Genomic DNA, 24,705 nt, shown 5'->3' on the forward strand with positions numbered 1-24,705 from the left:
ACAACTGACATTTATTTCTCTGATGTTCCATAGCCATCAAGTAAGTGACATGATGCAAACCTCAAACAGTTTAACTAGGTTATGTTTTGTTGGTGGTAGGGTGTTTTTTTTTTTTATTACATTTTTTCCTCCCTCAGATTTGATCAAACTCACTTTTTTGGTAATAGTTGCAGCTGGGATCTCTTTCTCTTCTTCCACAACAGCAGCTGTTGTTTCAGGACTATTCCTTGCCTATGTAAGGATAAAAGCAATTCAGTATAAATAAATAGAAGACTACACTACAAGTACTATTCTAAGTATCACATAGCTGTAAGAATATGTTAAAAGATACCTCAGTAGGTTCATAGCTATAATAGAACACACTGAAGTGTTCCATAAACCCTGTGAAAGTTATTAAAAAAAAAATCAGAAAACTACTGAGACAAAGAGGGACGTTTAGAAAGCAAGACGTCTTCAGATATTCTGTCCTCTTCCTCATTCCATTTCTGCTGCACCAACTGGAAAACAGCTGCTCTTCTTTAATATTAATTCTATTCTTCAATTTAAGACATTTTGCTTTGGAAACAAATAGACAAATTTTTGTTGCCACTTTCCAGCCAAGCTAACATTGCCTCTTTTTCTGATTATCAACTTTCAGATCCTGAAATACTCCCTCAGAATAACATCCTGAAAGTTCACTTCTACAAGTGTTTAAAAACAAAACATAATCCATCTTAATATATATTTTAATTTATTTTAACTTCACAGCTGCATTGCATTATGATCAAGCAGGCAAAACACTGTACTCACTGGAGATGCATTGTTTACTTGTTCTTCTTCTGCTATACTCTCCCTTTCAGCATTCTCATTAAGGTTAGCAGTTTCACTGCTGCTGTTGCTAAGACTAGAATGATCCGCAGTTCCATTAACAAGTATGTTATGAGTCTGAGAGTGCCAACTAAATTGGTTATTTTCCAATTCTTTGAGCTCAAGAAGTTTCGTCTGCACCTGTAAGCAGAAATAAATGTATATGTATCTATACAGCAGCACACAAATGCTAGAATATAACCATACCTTCTTAAACATAAAATGGAAGACGTGTATCTAAAGTTCTTACTTTCCTTAAGCAAGTATAATAAAAATCATGTTCTTTCAAAGGGTGACATTTGAGAAAGCAGTACAAATCAGGCCTAGAAGAAATGTAGCATAGTTGAAAGAGAGACCTGAGAACCTTCTGCCGAGGAAGCAGACCATATTGCTGGCAGTCACTGGAAACATCAAGACTTGTTCCCTTTTTTCCCTCACTCAAACTCACAAGAAGAATTCCCTTGCAAAGCTTTTTTTTCCTTTTAACTTACTCATTTGAAATTGCCTTAAACTCCATAAATTAAAAAGGCTGCTTAAAAAGAATTCTTGTCTTCCAAAGAAAATTACAAATTCATTATCGAATCCGTAATATATCTTCCTAAGCAGATAGCTACATCCATGTCGTTATTTCAACAACATGCATAATGCAGTACCTCATAGCAAACATCTAAAACAATCTGCAATTTCTGAAGAAATTACTGAACGTGGCAGATTATGCAGAAGGATGCACACAGTTCAGATATTTAGGCATCTACATCCCACTGATTTCTACTAGGTCAATCACCTAATAGTGTTTTCCTTGATTTGCACATCACAGATCAGGTGACAGCAAAGACAATAGCAAGGCATCTTTCAAATATGCTGATTTCAGATCAACCATTAGAAACTCTTGCCTAAAGCATCAAAGGACCTCTTGCTCATTTTTTCTGAGCCAAGAGCAATGAACTCAGGAGTATTTATATGAAAGAAGTCTACAACAAAAACAGGTTTTTAGTACAGCCAGGCATAACCAGTCACTTACATAATTGCATCAGATCCATTAATTGCAATCATCTCTTGTTATGATTATTAGTTATTGATATTGAAATAGCACTACCTTCCTTCTACCTCTGATAAAACAACATCAATTTTTTACTCCTCAGTTCCTAGAAGAAATTCATAGTTTTTATACTTGGTTTTGTGTATGTCATAAGCCTCTTCAACAGAGGAAAGTGTCCTAGCAGTGGAAGTCTTTATAAAAAAAAAAAAAAAAAAAAAAAAAAAAAAAAAGACTGTTAAGAAGTTAGATATGAATCAAGTGAAGGAACTGATCCAGAAGTCAGCCATTTCTAGGGTTCAAAGTTAATAGAAAGGTTGTTTTCAACTTGATAATGACATGGCTCCGGCTCACGTTAGCAGACTGTGGGTATGCGAGAGAAGGAAAAGAATGGTAACAAAAGGGTGCACAAGCTAAAACATCACTGAAGTAATAAATCATCGATTGCACACACAAAGTGCAGTTCTGTGCTCAAAATCAGTACAGCAACCTGTTTCTCAGTATTTAGTCTCAATACAATTTTTTCTTACATTCACTTCACTTTCCTCCTTCAAAAATACACTATGTCATTAATAATTTTATACCAACATCATGTCAGTTAAAGAATAGCAAGACCATGCCCCAGGCCATGGCTAAAGACAAAAACTTAAATTCCCTACACATGTAGTAGGGAATCTAAAGAGGCACTAGCCATTTGTCATTCATTACATTAAGAGAAATTATTTATGAAGTATAATAAATTCCCTTTTATTATCAAAACTTGGAGAGATATCATTAAATACCTTGAGCAATTTAAGTCAGCCTCTAAGAACCCTAACTACTATACAGACATTCTGTGCAAGCAGTGGAAAGGCACGAGCAAACAGTGAAGAAATAAACAAGTGCCTTCCCCTTATGAAAAAACACTAAAGGTTGTCAGCTAAAACATTTTGGGTTTTGTTCCTTTGTTTTTTTTCCCCTCATCTTTTCACACTGCCTTACGGAATTGATTTCCTGTTGTGAATCCTGCAGATGTTGCTGAAGAGGTCCCAGCTGTGCTTTCCCAGACTCTATGCAATGCTCAAGCTCTGCAGTTTCTTGCTGCAGACGACTCAGCTCCTCTTGAGCTTTGGTCAGTTCATCTTCATACGCTGAAATCTTTGACTCCTGGCTTGTTATTTCAGCCTTCAGCATGGCAATCTAATGCATAAACAAATATTTCAAGGCCAAATTAAAAAAAAAAAAAAAAACTCCAAACATGTCCAGCAAATATTGTTTATGACCAAAAGAGGTATGAAACCTCTACTGCAGATATTATAGATCATACCTGAACAAGAGGTTAATTCAGCATTGGTCTCAATAAACTATTCAAGTTGTTCTCCTAACCAACACTGGTATTTCTAATATTGAAGATAACATTTTAGACAGCAAAGAAATACTAAAGATTTACATTAGAAAAAAATCACTTTTTCCCCAAACTCTCAGGAAATCAGTCCCATTGTGTATTGCTTCTAATTTCACTTATATTGCATTATAAATTTGCAGCATTTGCTTGCACACAGTCTTATTTTAGTGATATACATTTGTACACAATGTAGCATCGGTGAGCACCAAATATCACAAACATTGCTGAAATCAGAGATGTATCTCCTATTCTCTATTGTCCACAAAATCCTGAAATTCATGCTGATTATTCTTTAAATTTTTTTCTCCTTTCCCAACAGCTGCAACACACTGCATGGCTACATTCTTCAGAAAGAGGCATTTTCTCTGTCAAAGGCCTTACCAAATGGGCCTCCTCTGCACACTTCTGCCTGATATCATTAAGTTGCTCCTCCAACTTGGCCTTCTGCTCATCAAGATCATTAAGGATTTCCTGGGCTTCCTGTTTCTGAGCTTGCAGCTTTTGCAGATTATTGCTCTCCCGCTTTACTTCATCTTGTAGATCCTGTAATAAAAAAAAGATTTGCTTTGTATTTGTTCCCCAGTCCTTCTTACCACTGAATTCCAAAGTATAAATTGAGGTAATGATTGGTCAGATTTCAGAGTATCACTAAGTTATCTTTCAAAGAATAGTATTCAGGCAAGCAAGTATTCTCATTTTAATTTTAAGACAGAAATAACCATGTTATTTGCTTTTTCTTTTCTTTAGTAAAAATATTCTCACTGCAATATTGAAGACCACACCTCCACACAGAGATTAAGTGTTTTACTCCCAGGGACATAGGATTCTATTTCAAATCTGTAAGTTGCATTTGTTTAGCCTATGTTATCTCTCTCTGGTATTTTAGCAATACATTTTCACAAGTTCCTTAACAACAGAAATTCTTTATTCTGTTCCTCTCCCCTTTGAAATACCTATTCCAAAATACAAACTTGCTGGAGCAGCATGGTAAAGAAGAAAGCCAGCGCCTTATTAACTCAAATGTACTTCCTTCAATATCTTCCCAAACTCAAATTTTTTCCACAAATCAGCCAAAATTTTGTTTTCAGGTAACAGTAATTGTAAGAAATGAACATTCCACACATGAAAATAAGATACATTTTAATTTAAGAAACAGCTGTAGTTACGTATCTTGCATTTTAAATGCATGAAGTAGCATCATACGGTAATTAGTTCGCTTCTGAGCAACAGCAAAGTTTAGACTTGGTTAAACTCCAGAGATAACATTTAAAAGAAAAATCAAGACAAGAATTTTGAAAGAAGAAAGAATTGTCAAAGTCAAGAGGAAGAGGTAATACAGAGAGATCAAAAAAATATTAATACAAAAGGAAAAGTATTAGATGAAAAGAGAAGATTGCAGCCTTTCCAAGAAAATATGGCAATTGAAGGAAGAATCATATACAACACTAAAGAAAGAACAGAGATGAAAGAAAATTAATGACAGTAAGAAAACAAGCTGACATGAATTTCTGATTAGATCATGCATGTGTGTGCTGTTCTAAGCTAAGATCCTGTTGTCATTTTCAGGTGATTTTTATTTACTTATTTTTATTCTGTAGGTGAGACAGTTAATCCACACATGTTAACACCTCCAAATAATCAGGACAAAAAAAATGAGAGAAACAGAAAGGCAGTCGGATGCTAGACAAATGGGGGACCTCAAGACAACTGGAAGACTACCTAAAGAAGCTTCATAAATGCATTTGCAAAAAAAGTTCAAAAACCTATGTATCAAGTTAAGTAAAAACATTAATAGTTAAACATTCCATCCATGTACAGCAGTCAGAGTAGATGACTTACTAGTTATTTCTAATTTATGGAAGACACACCAACACGCACAAAAGGCTCTGACAGCAGCTAGCAACTTAAATAATTGGGAAACTGTTTTGATGCATTTGTTTTTCACATCACTTTGAAAATCATATAGCAGCTGACACACAACATAAGCAACCAGGGCAAGAGGGGGTGGATGTGGAGGTGGAGGTAACACCTTAAAGAGATTTCAGTCTCTTTTCCTCTAAAGGAAGCAAACACTCACATACACACAAGCTAAATACAGATCACCTCCAACCTTGCTACTGCTTCTTGAATCCCAGTAGCTGTCCTAGCCATAGCAGGAGAGAAGCAGCTCTGAAAAGGCCTGACTAAGCCTGATACCTCTCAGAAGTGAGAGAAAACAAAAAAGCAAACAAAAAAAATTAACACACATATAATAAACAAGACCATGATCACGTAGCTACTCCAAAAGTAAAGGTTAGAGTGGACACAACACACAGACCTGGTGCAATCCTCAAACATACATCTTCATGAAGTAAACCAGGCCCCAACCCAAGCACTGAACTTTGCACACACAGTTTTAATTTAACAAATGTCTCAATGTAGGACCTCATTCAGAGCTTGATTGTTAAGACGCTTCTCCCATTGAAGGTGTTCTTTGACGTTTAATAGAAGCCCAGTTTACTTCATGAAGATCGAAGTATTACCCCCAGTGTAACACATTTGAGTACAAACTAGTATTTTTATTGGTAATCCCGGTGTTAGGTTTATGATTATTGTAACTCTCCATTGTAGTGGCAGACAAGGAATTGAGTAGGGATCTCTATTTCCACAGACAGGCAATAGATTTAATAGCTTGCCAGTCTCATACTTAACAAGAAAGAGTAAGGACAGTACAATGTTGAGGGGGGATACTCAGAGGAAAAAAAAAAATCTGCTTATGAAAACTCAGGCCAACAAAGAAGTCAAAAGGCTAGAAGAAAAGGCCAGACTGCTTGGAAGGACATATTCCCAAAATGCTTTTCACTTTTTTGTTCTTCTCTGAAATGGCACTGCAAATGCAGATACATTTTCTTTCCTCCACAGATGTGAACTTATATTAACTAACTTTTGTTCAGGAGTTGCATGCATTTGTTCTAAAATGCTCTTTACAAAGTTTCAGTGTTCCATTTAAAATGGGAAGCAAACCTTTTGGCTTCATGTCAATAAAATTCTAAGGAACACAATCCTTGTTGGGAAAGCCAGGAGAGAATCACCATTTATTTCAGAGTCTTCGTGGGTAGACTGTAAACCCTACACACATGAAGTGCTCCACAGAGGATCTGAGTCTTGCAAAGGTAGCCAAAAGCCCATGGCTTGAGGCAGCACCCAGTGCTCCAACCAATACCTGGCTCTAGAAGAGCAAATGGGTGGCTGGAGAGAGAGGGGATACTTGCTTTCAAATGTTTTCTTACAAGGATCGCACACCAAATAACACGAACTCCACCACAGAATAAATGAGGGAAATGCCTCAGTTTCTCATGATCTTTGCTACTCTTCCTATAGCTTCTTATGAAAAAACACATCCCTTAATCGTTGCTAAGAGAGAGCTAATATTTTAATAAAATAAAATATGTATTAAAATTTATCAATATGTTGTTTTCCCTCCAAGTCTTTTTCCATTTTTGCCTCTTAGCCTCAATTTACATAGTGTATAAATTATTTTATGGAGAAAAACACTTAACCTTTCCTTCCTCCCATACAAATCTGTTCAATCCATCACAAACCTTGGCTATTCGTGAGCTTATAATTTGTGTCTGTGGATACAACCCTGGTATCATGAAACCTACAGTGTGATACCACTAAATTAGCTTTATCAAAGGTGGCAGATTGGAACACTGTGGAACACTGTGTTTGTGAAAACCATCTCAGAAATATCACCATTAGAATAAAAACAGAAAAACATGATGTAAAGAGAACACGATGTAAAGATATTCTTAGTCTGTCACCACTATTCTGTGAAGTTCTAGAAAGTTTCATGAAATATGCAGGTTCTCCAGCATTCAGGAACAAGAAGGAGACCAGAGGTAGGGGGCCACCAGTTCGAATAAATGCTGCAGTCACATCCCATTTGATCCTGATGCTTTCCCATTTTTCTGACAATCCAGTAATAGACCGTTCCTTCTCTGCAGACTGACAGAACTCCAGCTCTACATTTAACCAGATATAAATAGCTTATGTGATCACTAAGAGGTTAAAGATCTAAGACAGTTGCTTCCAACAGGACTGCTCTGGATACAATGATTTCATTCATTCTGTGATGTTGCTGACTGTCAAACACTACACAATAAACAAGCAGATCACACTAATATTGTTACGTTTTAGGCCTTCTATCATTAAAAGTAAGGATTTAATTTAGCTTTGTACAAAGGCACCACAGAGCTCAACCTTCACATGAAGGCAAACATTCTACAACAAACTAACAAAATCACCCTCTGTTCTCATAGAGAAATGCCCAGAAGAATTTTTTACATTGTGAAAAGGGAATCTGCATGGTGAGGAGAGGAATGACTAGTGCATGCACAGACAGAATCACAGACTGGGTCAACTTCTGCATGCATTCCAGCAGCTGCTGAATCTGGCTGCCATTGTGACAAACAGGCCAGCATCTTATTATCTTCCAAGAGGTCACACTATTAATTATCACCCAGGCTTTAAGGATATTAAATAGCCAAGCACAAAAGTCACAATGGTTGTAACACATTGGCTTTCTTCCCCAACCTCCCAACCTCCAAGGCAAAGTAAAATGCAGAAATTTGCATTATTTAGTCTTAATCAAATAACAAGTATTTGAACTAATAAAGATTCCTGAAACAAATGCACAAATAAATGTAAAGGATCAGATATAACACTGAAGGTTTTTTTTTTTCTTAATGCAGCAACTCCATCTGCTTTTGCACCTCGTGATTAATTGAAACATGCTTTGCAGCATTTAATTCAGAGCTTACACCGTTAGCATCCTATACAGTGATGTTGACTATATAATTTTTTATTCATAAAATACTTGTAAAAATCAAATTTTCTATTCAATTATGAAAAGTTCAATATAATCCTTCTAAAAAAAATGTATTTGATTTTATTTAAAATTCACTTATGTTAGGCAAAATTAACTTGTGGCAGCATTCCTCTCAAGCAGGTAATTATTACGACTCTTAAGTAGCAGCCCCATATCCAAGTCCTTTTAACTCAGCTACTTAAGTTTACTAATTTGCAGTACTACAGTATGTTCTTCAGTTTTAATTAGACATTAGCTAGTCTTGCTTAAAAAAATATTATGAAATATTTTTAATTTAAAACTCCATGTAGCCTATATATTTATTTAAATTTGTGAGCTTCTAGAATATACAGACCCTCACCAATCCACATTCATATATCAAATACACTTCAGAGTATTTTTTTTTTTTTTAATTAGCTACCACTCAGTAAGTGATGTGATCTAAAGATTCAACAATCTCATTGCCATTAAAACATCACATTGGTCGGTATCAGATATCTGAGCAATAATTCTGTGCCTTACTTACCTGGACCTCACTCGTCCTCTGTTTGATGGTATCTTCTTTTTCCTTCAGGTCTTGTTCTACATTATTCTTTTCCCTAGAAGACCAGCAAACAATGCAAGAATACTTCAGAACATCAGCTACAGCAGGTACAGTTATCCAGCCTCCTAAACCTGTATCTCTCTTTAAATACATAGTGAAACATTAAACACAGGAGATGCAAGGGATTTCTGCTTTCCAAATTATTTACAAGACAGAAGCCCACATAAGCTTTTTGCATAAAAAAAGATGCCTCTTCAGCCAACTGCACTTTAGTGATAAGAATGGCTCAAAAACGGAAGGGGGCGGGAGGGAGAAATCAATGAAATACTGTCTTCAGTGATCTCACTGTTGCTATGGAGCACTTGTCTAATGAAAACTGCTGGGAAAAGTGGGAGGGATTGCATCAGATTCCATCTGTTAACCCCTGCAAATACAGTAATTCCTACACTAACAGCAGCTAGAAAACATTTCCAGGAGGCCAACCTGGTGGATTATTAACCTTGACTATCATATTTTAGATGTATCTGTTGATAAATTCACTCAGAAGAAGAAAAGTTAGCTTGCCGTAATCAGAGTATGCTTAGGGGACTCCGCACATAGTTATTTGCTGTGTCATATCAAGTCTGTCCCTACAGCCATTTATGCAAACTTAAACGTGACCGCTGATGACAGGGGAATTATCATCAATAAATTCTTGGCAGTCAGATAACAATAGCTTTATAAAGGAAAAAGCCACACTACTCAGAAGTGCTTGTTTAAAAGAAAGCATATGAGAATTAAGAGACTAAAGCATTACGCTTTACAGATTTAGCAACAGCTTTTCTATATAGATACCCACTTTTATAGATTGTTATTAAATTCTGACATATATTGAATAGAATTTGAGCAGTGATGACAGACCTAACATATCTAAATGAAGTACCACAAGGAAAAGCTATCAAATGATATTACTAACGCATATTAAAATTAAGGTAACTTTGTCTGTTAATAGCAGCAGATTGGTAAACAATCCAAAACTGTTAATTTTATTGTTTACTCTTCTCCAATAAGGAATAAGATATTTCTGTCCACCAAGTAAAGGGGGTATCTGCTCTGAGAAAGTTGTCTTTACTCAGGCTAAGCCATGGTTGTTTGCTGTTAAACCATACGCAATGAAAGATGAAAAAAACAGGTGTCACAGATGTTAATCTTTTCAGAGCAAATGCTTGTTTATTACTGTATATTATGTTCTACTATTGTTTGTCTCAGTATCCGATTAACTTGATTGCTGTGCCTAGAGGCAAGGCTTACATGGACAAGAAAACACAAGTTGCAGAGACACTGCAGAACAAGGCTAGTTATTTTGTTAAGTGTGAACCTTCCAGTTCCACATAACTTCTCACTCCGATTCATCAGAATGAAATCATCATGTAAATATGACACAGATCTGCCATTTTCATCAAAGCTATAGCACATTTCTCTAACAAACCAATATTTATTGCATAGTTTTACTTAGATATTTGAAGCATCACAGGGTTGAAAAAAATTCTGTTGATTTTTGCCTTCTGTAACTTTCCATAAACAAAAGGGCTCGATCTCAACAAAGCACTTCCACAGATCTAAACACAAGTCAAGTTGAAAAACGCCATCGAGCTCTCAGATGCTTATCAAGCACAGCAGGCATTCAGGCAGATTATTCCTAATTGAAGATAAAAGATTGAATAATTGATTAGGTAAAAACAAACAACAAATAGTTGTTTGGTTGTTTTTCCAGCCTGAGTATGAAAACTGAGCAGGAAATAAATGCCAGCAGGTGAGCATGACTTAATATACACTGTCACTCATCTATGTGAGGAGACTGCCAGAAATAAAGCTCACTTCCCTTCTATTTCAAGGGAAGTCAGGTACCTAAATCTTGCTATCTGGATGACCCTAAGCAAGCAACAGGCCATGACACCCACTCACAGCCAGCTTACACTGGCAAAATCTTAACACAAACAATGAATTGGAACAAATCAAGTGAAAGAACTATTGTCAGTCAGCACAAGGACAGCTTAGGCAGTAGCCTCAGGCAGAGCAGAACAAACTGAGCATATATAGTCTAAAAAAAGTGTCTACCCTACCCACTCCCACTTGGAGCAACGTGTCTTTGTTTCAAAAATAATACCACAAACCTACTCAATTTACTAATTCTTCTGAATGCTTCTGTTTCTTTTACAAATTATCTACTATATGCCTGTAGGAACGCCCAGCAACTGAAAGAATCAAAAGCAGGCAACAAAATTGATTTATTGGCCGTGTAAGATTTCCTGGATCTTGACGTCCCATACCACAGCACTTGAAAACAAACAAAAATACCTGTGGTCTTGACAAAAACATTTGTAACCAACTTAAAGTCAATTTACGAAAGCAATACAATTTCCCTACATATCTTAATTGCAGTCAGGTCGAGAGACCCTTTTATCAAATAAATTAAAAGGGATTATTAAAAATTAAAAAACAAACACAACAAAAACAATACATGGTTTCTCTAATGCACATACACCATGATTTACAAAAGAAATAATATCAGTAACTCCAGAAGCTTTATAACAATTTGTGAATGGAGAAGTATTTATGAATGGGAGCCAGCATATTTGAAACATTTGTGATAGCTGACAACTGAGGAGGTCCTTGTCAGTAGCGGCATTTTTAAGCTACATAGGAAACAACCCTGGCCAGGCTTCGTGGAGGCTAACGATTAGAACCCACATTAGTTGAAAAGGCAGAAAAATATCAGAGTTCTTCTTCATAAAAAGTGATAGATAACTGCTCATAGAGCTGATAGTTTCATAGAGTTGATAGTAAAATTCTTACCACTAATTTGCTATGAAGCTGTAGCTTTTAAACAAAGTCTTGATGTGAACATATGGCAGGGAGAGGTTGCCCTGTTTTTCTAGAGACATTTTGCCATTTCTTCACTTTTCAGGGACTGACTTACCAGCTATGCAGTCCTTCTAACCTGATTTGTATTCAAGACAATGTAACTGCTGCTGTCCAACATGTGCGAAGGATGGCACCTCTGGTGAGGCATACCTAGTTAAGTTCAACCATTCACACTTTTAGAGCAATGTGGTATTGGTAAAGCTTGAAAGAATCCCACTCATTTGTGGGCTGTAGCTAGCTTTAAAGCACAAAACCAAAACAGGGTTTGCTGGGGGAAGAAAAAGGTTCTATGGCTCAAAAAAATATTAAGAACATCTGGTCTGGCCTCCCACAATGCTGATCAAAAAAGTTCACAAATAGCCTTCCAGAAATATAGTGCAACTGAAACGGAACTTTGAGGCCTTCCGAAGAAAACAGAACTGCTGACAGGTTCAAAACGATTCAGATTCCACAACTTCCCTAAACAAGTCATTCCCTGTACCAGAGGGGATTTACCCTCACTAAGAAGTATTCTGCATTTTTTCCTCATCTAATCCTAAACCTCGGTCTTCTTCATGTTATGTTTTTATTGAATTACATTAAAAAGCTACTGGCCACCAGAAATTTTCCCACACACACTGATGAGCCACAAACACATCACTTCTGTATTTTGTTGTTCAGTCTCTCAAAAAGCTAAATTTTCAAAACATTGTCATTCTTTTGAAGAAATTCCTCTGGTTGTTCTTTTTGTTTGTTTGTTTTAAATGTGCACTTCAAAAATAGACAATTTCTATTACTGGCTCTCAGAATTTCATTGGCTTGCATGTTAGGCTGCAAACACACATGGTAAAAAAAACAATTTGGAAATTGACACTAGTGAGCATTTTCTCTCTAAGATAATATTGGCAAATATATATAGTTGTAAATCAAATTTTAGGTTAATAAATGTATGAATCCAAAATTGGTATTAATACTACCTAAGGAAGAACAGAGGAAACCAGAGCAGGGACAAGCCAGGAGGCAGTGGGAGTAAAAAGGAGTTGAAGCAAAAAACGTTTATCTATTTAGGAAACAGATTGTGCTTTGACACATCGCACAATTAATTCATTCCTACAAGTGACATGAGTAAGACACTCAGATTTCATCATGACAACGCACCTTAACTGACTGTTCTTGACAGAAGGAATTTACAGTAAATTTACAATAGTACCAAAAAATCACTGAAGAAAAATATCTGCTGTCTTGAGAGTATGACAGAGACTACACAGTATATATGAACTTGATTTTCTTAGTCACTTGAAATCATTATCCTAATTACCTTAGAAATAATTTTTGGAAACCAAAGGTCTGCAGACCTCTAATTAAAACGATTTTTCTCAGTACAACCATACAGAAGGGAAGGATTTACATCTTTATCCCCATCAAAATCCTAGCCAAGGTCCAAGTGCAAACTCTCATCTTGCCACTCTGTCTCTGTATTGTTCTTGAGCCTTCCTGTCTCACTTCCCTGCCTCCATTAAGAAAAAGCCCTTAGGATTCCCTCTATAAATCAAGACTTACATGTATAATGCCAATTTGTCATGGCTCCCACGCCCTACAGATCTGCTGTATGCTCATCTACTAATTAAGATGAGCAAGAGTATTTTGATCTCAGGATGCGAGAATATGCAGTTTCCTGAAACACCCAGAACACAAGACAGATCTTTCACTATCTTGCTGTTAATAAATGCACCCATCTGAGATAACAAAGAATTGAGGGGTTAAACAATATTAGAATAATTTTACAGACCTGCTACCATTGATTTTAGCAAAACAAACTACATTACCTTCTATTTTTTCCTCTTACGTATTTAGTTGGCTTAACAAAAACAAATAAACAAAAAAACCAGTAAGCATAACAACTGAACCTGAGGCAACTGTAGCTATCCCTCCTTTACCTACCTCTGCAGATCTACTATTTCGTTGTTTAATGTATCAAGTTCTTTAATTGCAGAAAAATCTGCTACAGAATTGAGTCCTTGAGTACCCTGAAAGATAAAGAAAACATACTGTTAGTTTATAGTTTATGCAGTCTGACAACTATCTTCACTTTAAAAAATAGCTTGCACTATCACAAGAAGTAACAACTGTTCGTAGCATTATTTTGCTAATCTTTAATCTTTAAAAAAATGTTAAAAACAGTCTAAATTAACAGAAAAAAATGCTAAATTAACAGGAAACACCATACATCAAACACATCTACTAATTCAAACAGTTTATCTCCTGTAAACTCTTGAAAGCACGTCTTCCACAAAAGGACATTTCATCATACCAAAAAGTCTTAACTGTAAAATACATTTCACTTTAGAACTACAGCTTATTACCATTCATTTAAAACAGTTTAGTTTGTTTACTACTAATATACATATTTCTTCAACCCTGGTGATCCTCCTGTTGCAGAGTATAGACACTTCATTTGCAATGCTTTAAGTCGTATCTACGTAGGTTAACACAAATCTCCAGAGTACTGACAAACTTCAATAATACAAAGTCATAGCCCATGAGTTCTTATTTCCTTAATATCTTTACAATAAGACAATTACTATGATACAAATTATTTCCATTTCAAAAAAGTATATATAAAAGACTACAGAACAAGTTCTGAAGACACAAATTAGCAAATACTGTAATTGTTCTAGTCTGCCTTACCACAACATGAACATATTTAGGAAGCCAGAGTCACTGTAACTGTGTTCTATAATACATTCACTCCTTGAAACTTTGAATAAAGTTAACCAGGACAAACACAAAGTTCAGAGGAAAGGCATATACATACAGTTAAGAGGCAGGTGATACCGCAAAAAGAAAAAAAATAAATAAAATAAAAGCCTATATATTTTTTCAAGCCTATACTGGGGGAAAAAGTAACAAAGCTTTGGTCAACAAAAGACCTAACCAGTAAATCTGAGCACACAGCAGCAGAGAATATTATTCAGCAGAACTACACATTATTCATGCATATTTTACTAAAGCAAATGGCACGTGTTAAAAAAATACAGCTATTCTTAAACTGGTTAGTGTACAGCTTCTCAAACTGGCAAAATAGCTATTAAGTTCAATTCTATCCCGAAAAAATCAGAGGAGTTTTGCTGAGTTGCTCATGGTGTTCTAACGAGGAAGTTTTTCTTTCTCCTAAGAAGGAGGAAGGAAAACTTGGTGGTATCAGCTACAACTACAAATTCTTTCTGTGCTTCTCTCTCTAGTCAATTGAAGAAATTCTACGCAATAATTCAAACTTCAACAAAACATAGTACAATCTCATCTTCAATTCTTCATAAGAACTTTAGGGAGAGAGGCAGTCCACAAAAGCCAAGTTTAGCTTTAATTTTACAAGTAAAAAAAAAAAAGACAGGAATTGGAATTATTTGCTGCCATTTACCACACTGCAACACCCATGCAAGCAACACTTCAGTTTTTAACTCAAAATAGCAATAAAAGTCAATTCCTGTCAAAATTCCAGAAAAGGAAATTGCATATAAAGTAAAATTTTATGGCTAGTAATACAAGCTCAAGTTTTGTGACTACAAACAGTTTTAGGTAAAGAAATGGCAACAAATACTAGACTGCTGCTCTGTTTCCAATTTATGGCATCTGCATTCAAGCTTCACAATTGAAATAAAAGTCATACTACTGTGGTAATGAAATTCTGTAAATAAACAAAACTTCAGAGAACAGAATTTGTATGCACGTATATTGCTGAACATCCACCAAGAAGGACAGCAAGTTAACTTTCCATACTTCAAAAATATAATGGACTACCATCATAGTTACTGATATTCCTGCTACTACTCTTATATAGGTGAGTCAGAAGAGGAAGCCTAAGTGTTTTTTACTATTTAAGCCACACCACTTCAAGAAAACAAGCTAAAATCCTGTTTCTGCACACTGCTCTTATCCTTTGGTTCAGTTCTTGAACAATAATCTTGCAAAAAGAGTTCTTTCATATCAACCAAGAGGGTAGCATCTCTTTGGAAAAACCTCAAAATGAGCTAGACCTCGAGCTCAATCTAGTAAAATGAATTCTTGCTGAGGATTTACAAAGCTATCTAGAAGGCATCACTTACCTTCTTTCATAGTATTCTTACTCTTATGTTTTATGTTAGCAGTGCAAAACCACTGCAAAATTCAATTGACCTCTAAGAGTTCTGTGACGACAACGTACATAGAGTAGCAGTAAACAATGCTGATCTCATCTAATGTGTTCTGACCACTACATTTTCTGAAATATAATCAGCAAAACCATGGGTATCAGTCCTAATGGAAACCGTCAACTGTCACACCGGGCTACTACTCTGTCATCACTTCCCCAGCAATTTCAACCGAGCAATACAAAGCATCTTCTCTTAAGTTTAAGCAGCACACATTGCCGACACGTAACAGCCACAGAAGTCCACCCCACAAATCATTTTCTGCACAGGAGCGAATTAAGGACACTATGGCAGTTCAGATATGCAAAGCACCTTGGAATTCTTCCAGATGAGGAAAACTGGAAAACCAGCAATAATCTGAGACAGCAACATGTTGTGACACTTCAGAAAAGTGCTGTGCTATTTCAGTGATTATTTAAGAGTCTTAGAAGGATGTTCATTATTAAACCAACAGACAGTAAATATTAGAAAAGCAAAGATTCTCTAACCTTGAGAAAGCAGAGTTAACAAACTGACAGAATAATAAAGATGAAAAGCAGAGTGGTGCAGAATGGAAAAAACAGTCCAAACTAGAAAAGAGACATAGAAAGGAAAGCAAACATACAAAAAAGATTAGTAGAGTTGCAAATAAAGCAATTACTTTTTAAAAACAGAATGTAAAAAGAAATAAGATACCAGTTACAGAAACTCAAAAGTAGTGCCAAATTTTGAGTTTCTAAATTTTTTCAGGTGTAAATTTCTCATTCTGTTCAAGAAAGTTGTAGAATTAGGTCAATGTTTTGCACAACCAAGAAAAGGTAACAAACATAAGACTTTATGATGTGTAAAACAAGTAGGAATTTGCAATGACCTCTGCCATTCAGATAAATATAACTTGAACTGCTGAGATATAGTCTACTGTTGGATTCAGATAGATGGCAATCAACAGGCTATGAAGACATTTAAACTATCTGTGAAGAATAAAATGGTGAATCATTTACTTTTAAAACTTTAAGTATTTAAACTTTATTCAGTTTTGAGACTTTTTGAAAAAGAGAAATGCAAAAGAGGTAATTGAGAACACATTAGGACAACAACATTTAACTTGTGCGTGTTACTTCAGATGCAAACTAAGATTTCTTTAGACAGGAAAGGAATTATTCTTTCAAAATAGAAAATAATGCTTTCTCAACATAAGATCTCTCCGCTTGGTTGGCAGGTGTAATAAATGACAGCTTCATTTCGAAACATGAATGGAGCAGTGTTTTGTCACTTCTTTGCAATCAAGACTTGTTTTCTTCCTGATATTATGATATACTTAGGTCTGCCAGTACTTGAGGTGTTTCCTGTGTAGTTTTTGAAATTAACCTTTTTTGTTTGAAATTTATACCAAACATGCCAAACCTGTCCTTACCTTCTGTAAACTGACATTTCTGTCTGAAGGTGGAATCATCTCTGGAGTCAGAGCCTGAGGTGGATCAATGCCCTTTGTTAATTTCTGATTGATTAAATAGAAAGCCAAAGCAAACTGTTCCTTTGAAAGCTTCCCGCAGTCCTTTATGTCACAGAGAGCCCTGGACAGAGATACACATGAAATAAATCATATAAGTTTCCTGTACTTGCTGTTATTTAGAAATGTAACAATTGCTACTGTGTGATCTCCTCTCCTAAAAAAAATGCAACACATAAGTACAGCAACGAAATAAATACAAAACATTACACAAACATAGAATGCAAAGAGAAAGTGGTTGTGCAATTTCCACAGCTGTTACAGCAATTTTTCGTCTCGTAAAAGGCAGAATCAGGACTGAGTCATAATACCAGAATATTTGTAACTGAAGTTACTGCTGAACTAAAGCACTTCTCACAGCCAACACAAGTTTGTCTAATTTTTCTGACTTCCCTAAATAAAGTTATGCTAATCATGCCTTGAAAAAAATGACATTTTTCCTACCAGTGTCGTGAAATAGTTTATACATGTAGTGGGGAAAAATTTAGAAAAACACACCATCACACAGCAGGTGTCATTACTGACTATAACGAAAGATAAACGAGTCACAGAGTTATATGGGCCATAAATCTTACATGCTAAGAATTTTACACAGATAATCCTCAGATGGCTAGTTGCTGTGCATCTGAATGCTGATACATTATGTTGCCTTAAATCAGGTATTCAGCTAAAGTGTAGTATTTGTTTGTAACCATCTGTTCAGGTTCTTTACCTCCTCCAGCTAGGAAATAACTCACAGCATAAACCTGTTCCTCACCCACCACTTCTGTCCATTACTAGAAGCAAGTAAGTTACCACTGTTAATAAAGATGCCACGCTATCATATACAAAAATAACAGCTTCCACTTTTCATGAAAAGTGCTAGGAAAGAGCAAGAACCATGCCATCGTCTAAACAGCTGTCAAGGAAAAATAATCCCTACCAGATATGTGCAAGAAGAGCAGAAGGCAGTCCTGTCTTCAAGAATAGTTCTCTGGCTTCCACACCTGACACAAATCCATCCATGTCCTTGTCAGTTTTCACAAAGATCTCATCGTACTTAATTTTGTCTGCAGGCGATACAACCCACTGAGGGGAGGGAAGGGGGAAGGAAGAAGAGGGGGGAAAAAAATAAATGCTAAGATAAAGACAGCTCTGTCAGATAGTTATATGCTTTCAAAGTTACATAACTCAAGGACTATAGCACATATTTAAAAAGTAGTATAGATGCCTAGTTTATGAACCAGTTTTACTGCCCAAAATAGTCCTGTACAGACATCCACATGCAACTCCAAAAGCAGAAGTATTTATACCAGTGAAACACCATGGATGATTGATACTGCTCCACCTCTTTGCCTATCCATTAGAAGTATTCCTTGAGGTCCGTATCTCCTAGCACTGAGTTGTGCCCTCATCACTGTACTCAAAGCCCTGCTTCCAGGCTGGCTCCATCCATTTTATTCCTCTTTACAGCTGGAGAGCTTTAGCTGCAGGGACTGAAGAACTGGTCAAGCATGGAGTTAACAGTTGGGACGTTCTATATTGTAGGTTTGAAGCTCTCATCAATGTAAAGATGGGAACTAGAGCCACAAGTCTTACTTCAGCAATTTTTCCAAATACCATACTATTTATTATACAGAGATAGGGTGTTTGTTTGTTTGTTTGAGTGAAAATGGCTTCAGCTGCTGCATACGTGCATGCTCGTGGAGGCTAATTAATTTCAGCGTATAAACACACAATATATGAATTCCAAATGGTACCGTACAAAAAACATACACCAAGACGCTGATCCAGAATGGCACTGCTTTGTAATACATATTGTACACAGGCTTATGTCAGTCAAGCAAACTGACAGATGAAAACCTTGGAACCTCCAGAATTAATGCTGATTTTTTTTTTATTGATCACTCAAATACAGGTGCCCAAATATCCAGGCAGCATCTTATGCATAAAGTACTACAGTTCTTACCTCAGATTCCCTTCTCAGTAATTTTTTCTTTTGAATATAAACAGTAAATTATAATCCACTTGTAAAGACACATTCCCAATTTCTGGATTCTAAAGTGACCAGGATTAAGTAAGATGCTTTTCTGGGTGAGTTAATTTTTTTAATCATTACATTTAGAACACCGGATCTCTGTATTTATGTGGATATGCCAGACCTTTAGTCTTCTTTTATCCATAGCTTTCATTTATCTATTCTGCTTCTCTATTCTGTTTTAATAGCTTTTTCAAACTACACTCATACACAACATACATGTACGTACACATGCATTAGTACAATTTGTTTTAAAAAGTGGCCATATTCAAATCAGTCTTCAGCCAGAACACTTACGTTCTGCCTAAGTGTATTTGGACTACATTCACAAACTGTTTCCTTAGTAATCTGACCTTTGGGTTGCACTTCATGTTTTGAAATAATTTATTTTTTAAATATCTGAAAAATCTTTACTAAATAATTCTTTTATCCAACCATTTATATTTGAAGGCATCTAAAAACAGTAGAAGATAAATTTTGTGCTATCCTTTCTCTTAACCTGGTTTTCCCATCAGCCTCCTCAACTTTATCAACAAATCAATAGGACAAGAAGGAAATTAAAATCGTATATCAAGACGCTTCACATAGGCAGACCTCAAAGCACAGCATTAAGAACAAATCTTTCAGCCCCAATTCACTTCAGAATTGTACCTGTGATAATGGTGTTTTGGCAGCTAAAATGCCTACAGGTGGCAAGGACTGATGTGAATCTTTGGTTGATGTTGAAGATGGAATTAATGGCATTGCTCCTGGAACACTAATGGGTTTTCTCTTGGATAGTGGCACCAAAGCTGCAGGCAAGGACATTGGCACTGGTTCTTTCTCCAACGCACAATACACCAAAAACATTGCCTGAACATAAAAACAAACCATGTGAATACTGGAGAAGGGGGGGACGACACTAGTTAAGACATAAATTTGTAGCATGTTTTCCATTATGTTTTCTGTTATGTTTCTCCTTTACAAGCCCCTTGAACAGAGTTGCAGCTTATTGTCTTCCGACCTGCATTTTTTATTACTACTTATTTTTGAGTCTCACATTAATTTAATACTAAGACTTGATTAAGGTTGTAAATAAAGGTAATAAATGAAACCATACAGGCAAAAGTTAACATACAACTCATCCATTTTAAACTTGTCATTAGACTTCCAAAATCCCAAGACATACTTACCACTGCAAACTCATCGCGATCCAACATTCCATCTCGGTCAATATCACTCAATTCCCACACCTACCAACCAAAAGCAGAATATAGGGATTTTTGCCAGAACTGTACTGTTTGCCTATTTACAACCTCAATAAAAACAAATGTGAGAACAGCCTCCCCCAAGTATATCCAAAGTTCTATTAATCTAACAGCATTAGTTTTCAGTGAGCAATATACATTCATAGAAACCATGCAAAGGAAGAGAATCTGAAGATGGAGACAGAGTGTGCTAATGACACCCTGTCCTAAACAAAGTGTTACAGCATACACAAAACTGGTACATTAACAGTAAGATGCAGTCTCTATCAGAATATCAAAGATTATTTTTGCATTTTCTCACTCTGTAAGACAGTAGTTACAAGTTAGGTGCATTACTACAAACAGTCTGAAAAACAGACAATGCTGAGTGTTGCATAGTTATCATCTGCAAATTAATGATTAATTAAAAAGATTCTTACTCGTCCTAAGATATCCACTGGCAGTTTTGAGTTAAGGAGTACAGGTTTCACCTTATCCCCTGACAATAGTCCATTAATGGGATTTAGGCTGTCAAAAATAGCATCATACTTGGCCTTGTCTTCCAGCTGCAGGAACAGAAGAAAAATACTAATTATGGAAACAATCACTCACAGTTTAAGAAGCACTCGTTATTTCAGAAGTAGTAAGCTTTTTTTTTTGACAGATTTTTTTTCTGTATTTTCTTTTGAGTCATAGGCTCACACAACACCCACTGAGATTTAGTCTTTCACTTATTTTCATAGCTTCAGGTAACTATTCTGAATAAATCAGATTTTTCCCAAGGTTTCCCAAGTGTCATTCCCTTCCCCTCACCCAATCAAATCAGGTCTACTAGACCAATTACAGATTTGACAGAAATGGCAATTTGTCATACTTTGTGAACTATAGTTACCAGCATCATATTTTTCTCAAGATTTGTTTGCTTGCAAACCACATCATAGTTCTAGATCACAAACCAATATTGTATTTACCTTAACAGCCCATGGTACATCACTTGATGCTGTTGCATTGAGTAGCAAAGGACTGCTAGTATCAGTCTAATGAAAAAAAAAAAAAAAAACAGGAAAAAAAAACACATCAGAAGAGAACTGGTTCTGACCTTTCAAAATAACTCCCTTATTTGAGAAGTGACTTCTTCTCAAAGTCTGTACTGCATTTTAGTCACCCATATCTTAAGTGAAGGATACCAAAACTTAGAATAAGAATTTTAAAAAGTTTTTTCCATTAAGGAAAACACTAATAGAACAAATACCATATATATTCTAATTTTACACAATTATATATTTAAGTCCCTGACCAGAACACATAGCACCTTACTCTAATTCTGGATTGTCCTGTTTTCCCCTGCCCTACAACATCACTTCCAAAAATATTTGGTATTTATACTAAACCCTAATTGTTATCTTCAAAGCAGTTCTTATTAATGAGTTAATATGATCATTTAAAATAAATACATCAGTCTTACAAATCTTGGTGGAGGAACAGGCAAATTAAGACTACTCAGGGAAACATCCAATCCATTCTGCGCGCATGCTACAAGTCGTAAAGCCACAAAGAACTCCTACAGGGAAAAAAAAAAAGGTGAAAATTTTGTTACATTCAAACACACAAGTTTATGAAGAGTTAGGAGTTTTTCTAGTATCATTATGTATACAAGGGCCACAAAGGGCTGGGGGGAAGGAGGAGTGGTATGTGTCACAAAATGACAGTGAGCAGCAGTCAAAAACTGATTAATTCTTCCGGCGAAGTAAAGCTTGTAATTACTAGCTCCAAGCATTTAGTAGGTTCCTGGCTAGTGTAATCAGCTCTCCACACTATGTTCTTCTATGACAGAGCGGTGAAATTTGAAGTAGCAATTACAGCTGTTTATCTTGAAGGAACTGAGCTAATCTCAAAGGTGACAGTTGACAGAGGAGGAGGAAAGAAACATACAGCATACAAGAAAGGTGAACTCAAGTAGAAGGCTGATGAAAGATTTGTTTAATAGATGCTACAATCATCTTTTCCTACCGTGGAATAAAGCAGCTAGCTCTCTGCAGGCCATTATTTAAGTAACTGTGCTTCAAACCATCAAACAGAAACATCACATCAGAGATTTTCAGCAGATCACACCGCATGCACCACTGATACGGAAGTCTGACTGACACTGCTCATAGCTGCAGCTTTGAAAGAACAGCTCCAAACAGAATGAACTGATGTGAAACCCACCAAAACTAGATCAAGAGAAATTTTGAAGATTTTACTAGAATTTTAATTTTGGCATTACATTCCCCCCCAAGATTCAGAGGAAAAGTTACCTTAATACAGACCATTAGACCTTAAGTTACTCCTCAGTGGTACTGCACAGCTACGTAACAGCTCATTTTGTGACTTCAAGAGAAATAAATGAGGTAGCTGAAGGCTGCTTAATTTATTGTAGCTTACAATGAAATGGGGAGTACATACCTGAAAAGAATCCCACTATAAAAACTGCTTTCCTGAACCAGAAATGTTAATGTTTATATTTTTTTTCTAGATTTGCTAATGCATAGAGTAACTTCATTCATCATAAAACCGTACCTGTTTGTTCAGGATTCCTTTGCCATCAGTATCAGCTAAGTCCCAAATCTAGAACATAAAAACAATATTCACAAAGATGTTCTACAACACTGAAAGGAATCTGGCAAGTTCTCACTCAATTTAACGATGATATAATTCTTGGATGAAAGTTTAGTTCTTAACTTCCATGATAGAAGTTACTTACGGTAACAAATTTAAATATTGCTTTAATTTCCATCACAAACAACACACACATTGCAATAAGCAGAGCTGCTCAAGTTTGAAAGGGTTAGATAGCACAACTGAAAACACGTTAGGGAAGTTCATGTATCCTGTGCTACCACTCTAAGTATTTTAATTTATAAAGGATACTAACTAAAGCAAGAGACAGCAGAGTTAAACAATTGTCATTAAATACCTTTCCAAGTACCAAATCTGTCAATCCAGACTTTTTCAAGAAAACAGCTGCATCAGAAGCTAATACTCTTCCAGTATTGGCAGAGTCAACCTAGGAGCAGAAAACAATTCATATCACAAAACAGCTTTGTAGATTAAAAATATAGATAATCTTCAAAAGCAGTCTTCCTATCCACGAAGAACTGAAACTATGTAGAATTTGAGACGTGATAAACATTTCAAAGGACAGAAAAGAAGCAAGAGAGAATGTTTTCTACACTTCCTAGAGAGGAAGAAACAGAACCAAAATTGAAATTGTACCAATAAATCTATGTGCATGGAAAACTGAAGGACATACTAGTAACTTAACCCCAGCATTAAATTTGCTGGTACCCTCTTCTGAAGCCCATTGGTTTTTAAGTGCTTGCTGACCACTGAGTCATCACGGCTGTCTTTGGATTAGCCTGAGAATAACTAGCGTGAATGATGCTTCACACAGAACAGCAAGACTGAGTAAATACAGCAGAACACTTGGTGATGATGCAAAGCCATCACCTACAGCCCCACAGATTTCTTTAAACAAAGCCTATATTCAGTATTTTGTTTCAAACAAAAATCCAATTTTCAAAGTTCACACATGAGGTGCTCAAAGCAAACACCTCCCAAATATGTGTTTAGAACTAGAAAGCAAAAGACTTGCAGAGAATTTATTATTTGCAAAGCATGCTGAAGTGGATAAAGATTGAAGATTGTCTTCTCTGCTTCTAAAATACATCAAAAAACTCCAAAAGCATTCCTGAAAACATTATTTAATAGGTTTGAAACAAAAGATGTTTTCACTTTCACAGCTAATATGGCTGATTAGGAGAGGTTGTTAATTAGTTGTAAATCATTTGTTTCAGTTTGTGTGGGAGAGCTGTTCATAATATAGGCAAGGAGTTGCCAAGTCACTGCAACAAGTCCCATTTTCAGTTAGAGGAGCCCATCTTTCACATAAGCCAAGTACTCTTAGCATCCACTCAGAAAGCCTTTAACCTAGGATTTTTCTTAGCTTTCAAGAAAGTCAGAGCAATACAATATCATCTGTGTTTATTTTTAATTTCCTACCTTCCAACCCAAAGGAAGGAGATTTTGAGGGATTTAAGCAAGCTTCTTACTTAATCTGATGTGGATACAGTTTCTTTTCTGTTCAAATAATTCCTTAAAATGAAGGTGGTAGGGGTTTTTTTGTTAAAAAAAAAAAAAAAAAGTCTGATTTCCATTTCTTAACAAACTATTGACTCCTGTATGCTGGGATGGAGGTACTTACG

General features: G+C 35.9%; 1 protein-coding gene across 9 annotated transcripts in view; it reads right to left on the reverse strand.

The window, feature by feature from the left end:
• Positions 1–24,705, reverse strand: part of EPS15 (epidermal growth factor receptor pathway substrate 15) — a 46,680-nt gene that overhangs the window by 11,678 nt on the left and 10,297 nt on the right. For all 9 annotated transcript variants that reach the window (XM_082766355.1, XM_082766353.1, XM_082766356.1 and 6 more), the window contains exons 3-17: positions 23,418–23,507; positions 23,021–23,068; positions 21,927–22,022; positions 21,433–21,498; positions 20,902–21,027; positions 20,408–20,467; positions 19,887–20,087; positions 18,141–18,286; positions 17,123–17,282; positions 13,484–13,569; positions 8,642–8,714; positions 3,648–3,809; positions 2,864–3,061; positions 790–987; positions 154–231 (exon numbers count right to left, since the gene is read on the reverse strand). In XM_082766355.1, the coding sequence (XP_082622481.1) occupies positions 154–231; positions 790–987; positions 2,864–3,061; positions 3,648–3,809; positions 8,642–8,714; positions 13,484–13,569; positions 17,123–17,282; positions 18,141–18,286; positions 19,887–20,087; positions 20,408–20,467; positions 20,902–21,027; positions 21,433–21,498; positions 21,927–22,022; positions 23,021–23,068; positions 23,418–23,507 (1,788 nt within the window). The remainder of the gene's footprint in view (positions 1–153; positions 232–789; positions 988–2,863; positions 3,062–3,647; positions 3,810–8,641; positions 8,715–13,483; positions 13,570–17,122; positions 17,283–18,140; positions 18,287–19,886; positions 20,088–20,407; positions 20,468–20,901; positions 21,028–21,432; positions 21,499–21,926; positions 22,023–23,020; positions 23,069–23,417; positions 23,508–24,705) is intronic.

This window comes from Aythya marila (assembly GCF_965140915.1).
Source record: "Aythya marila genome assembly, chromosome: 8".
Classification (NCBI taxonomy): Eukaryota; Metazoa; Chordata; class Aves; order Anseriformes; family Anatidae; genus Aythya; species Aythya marila.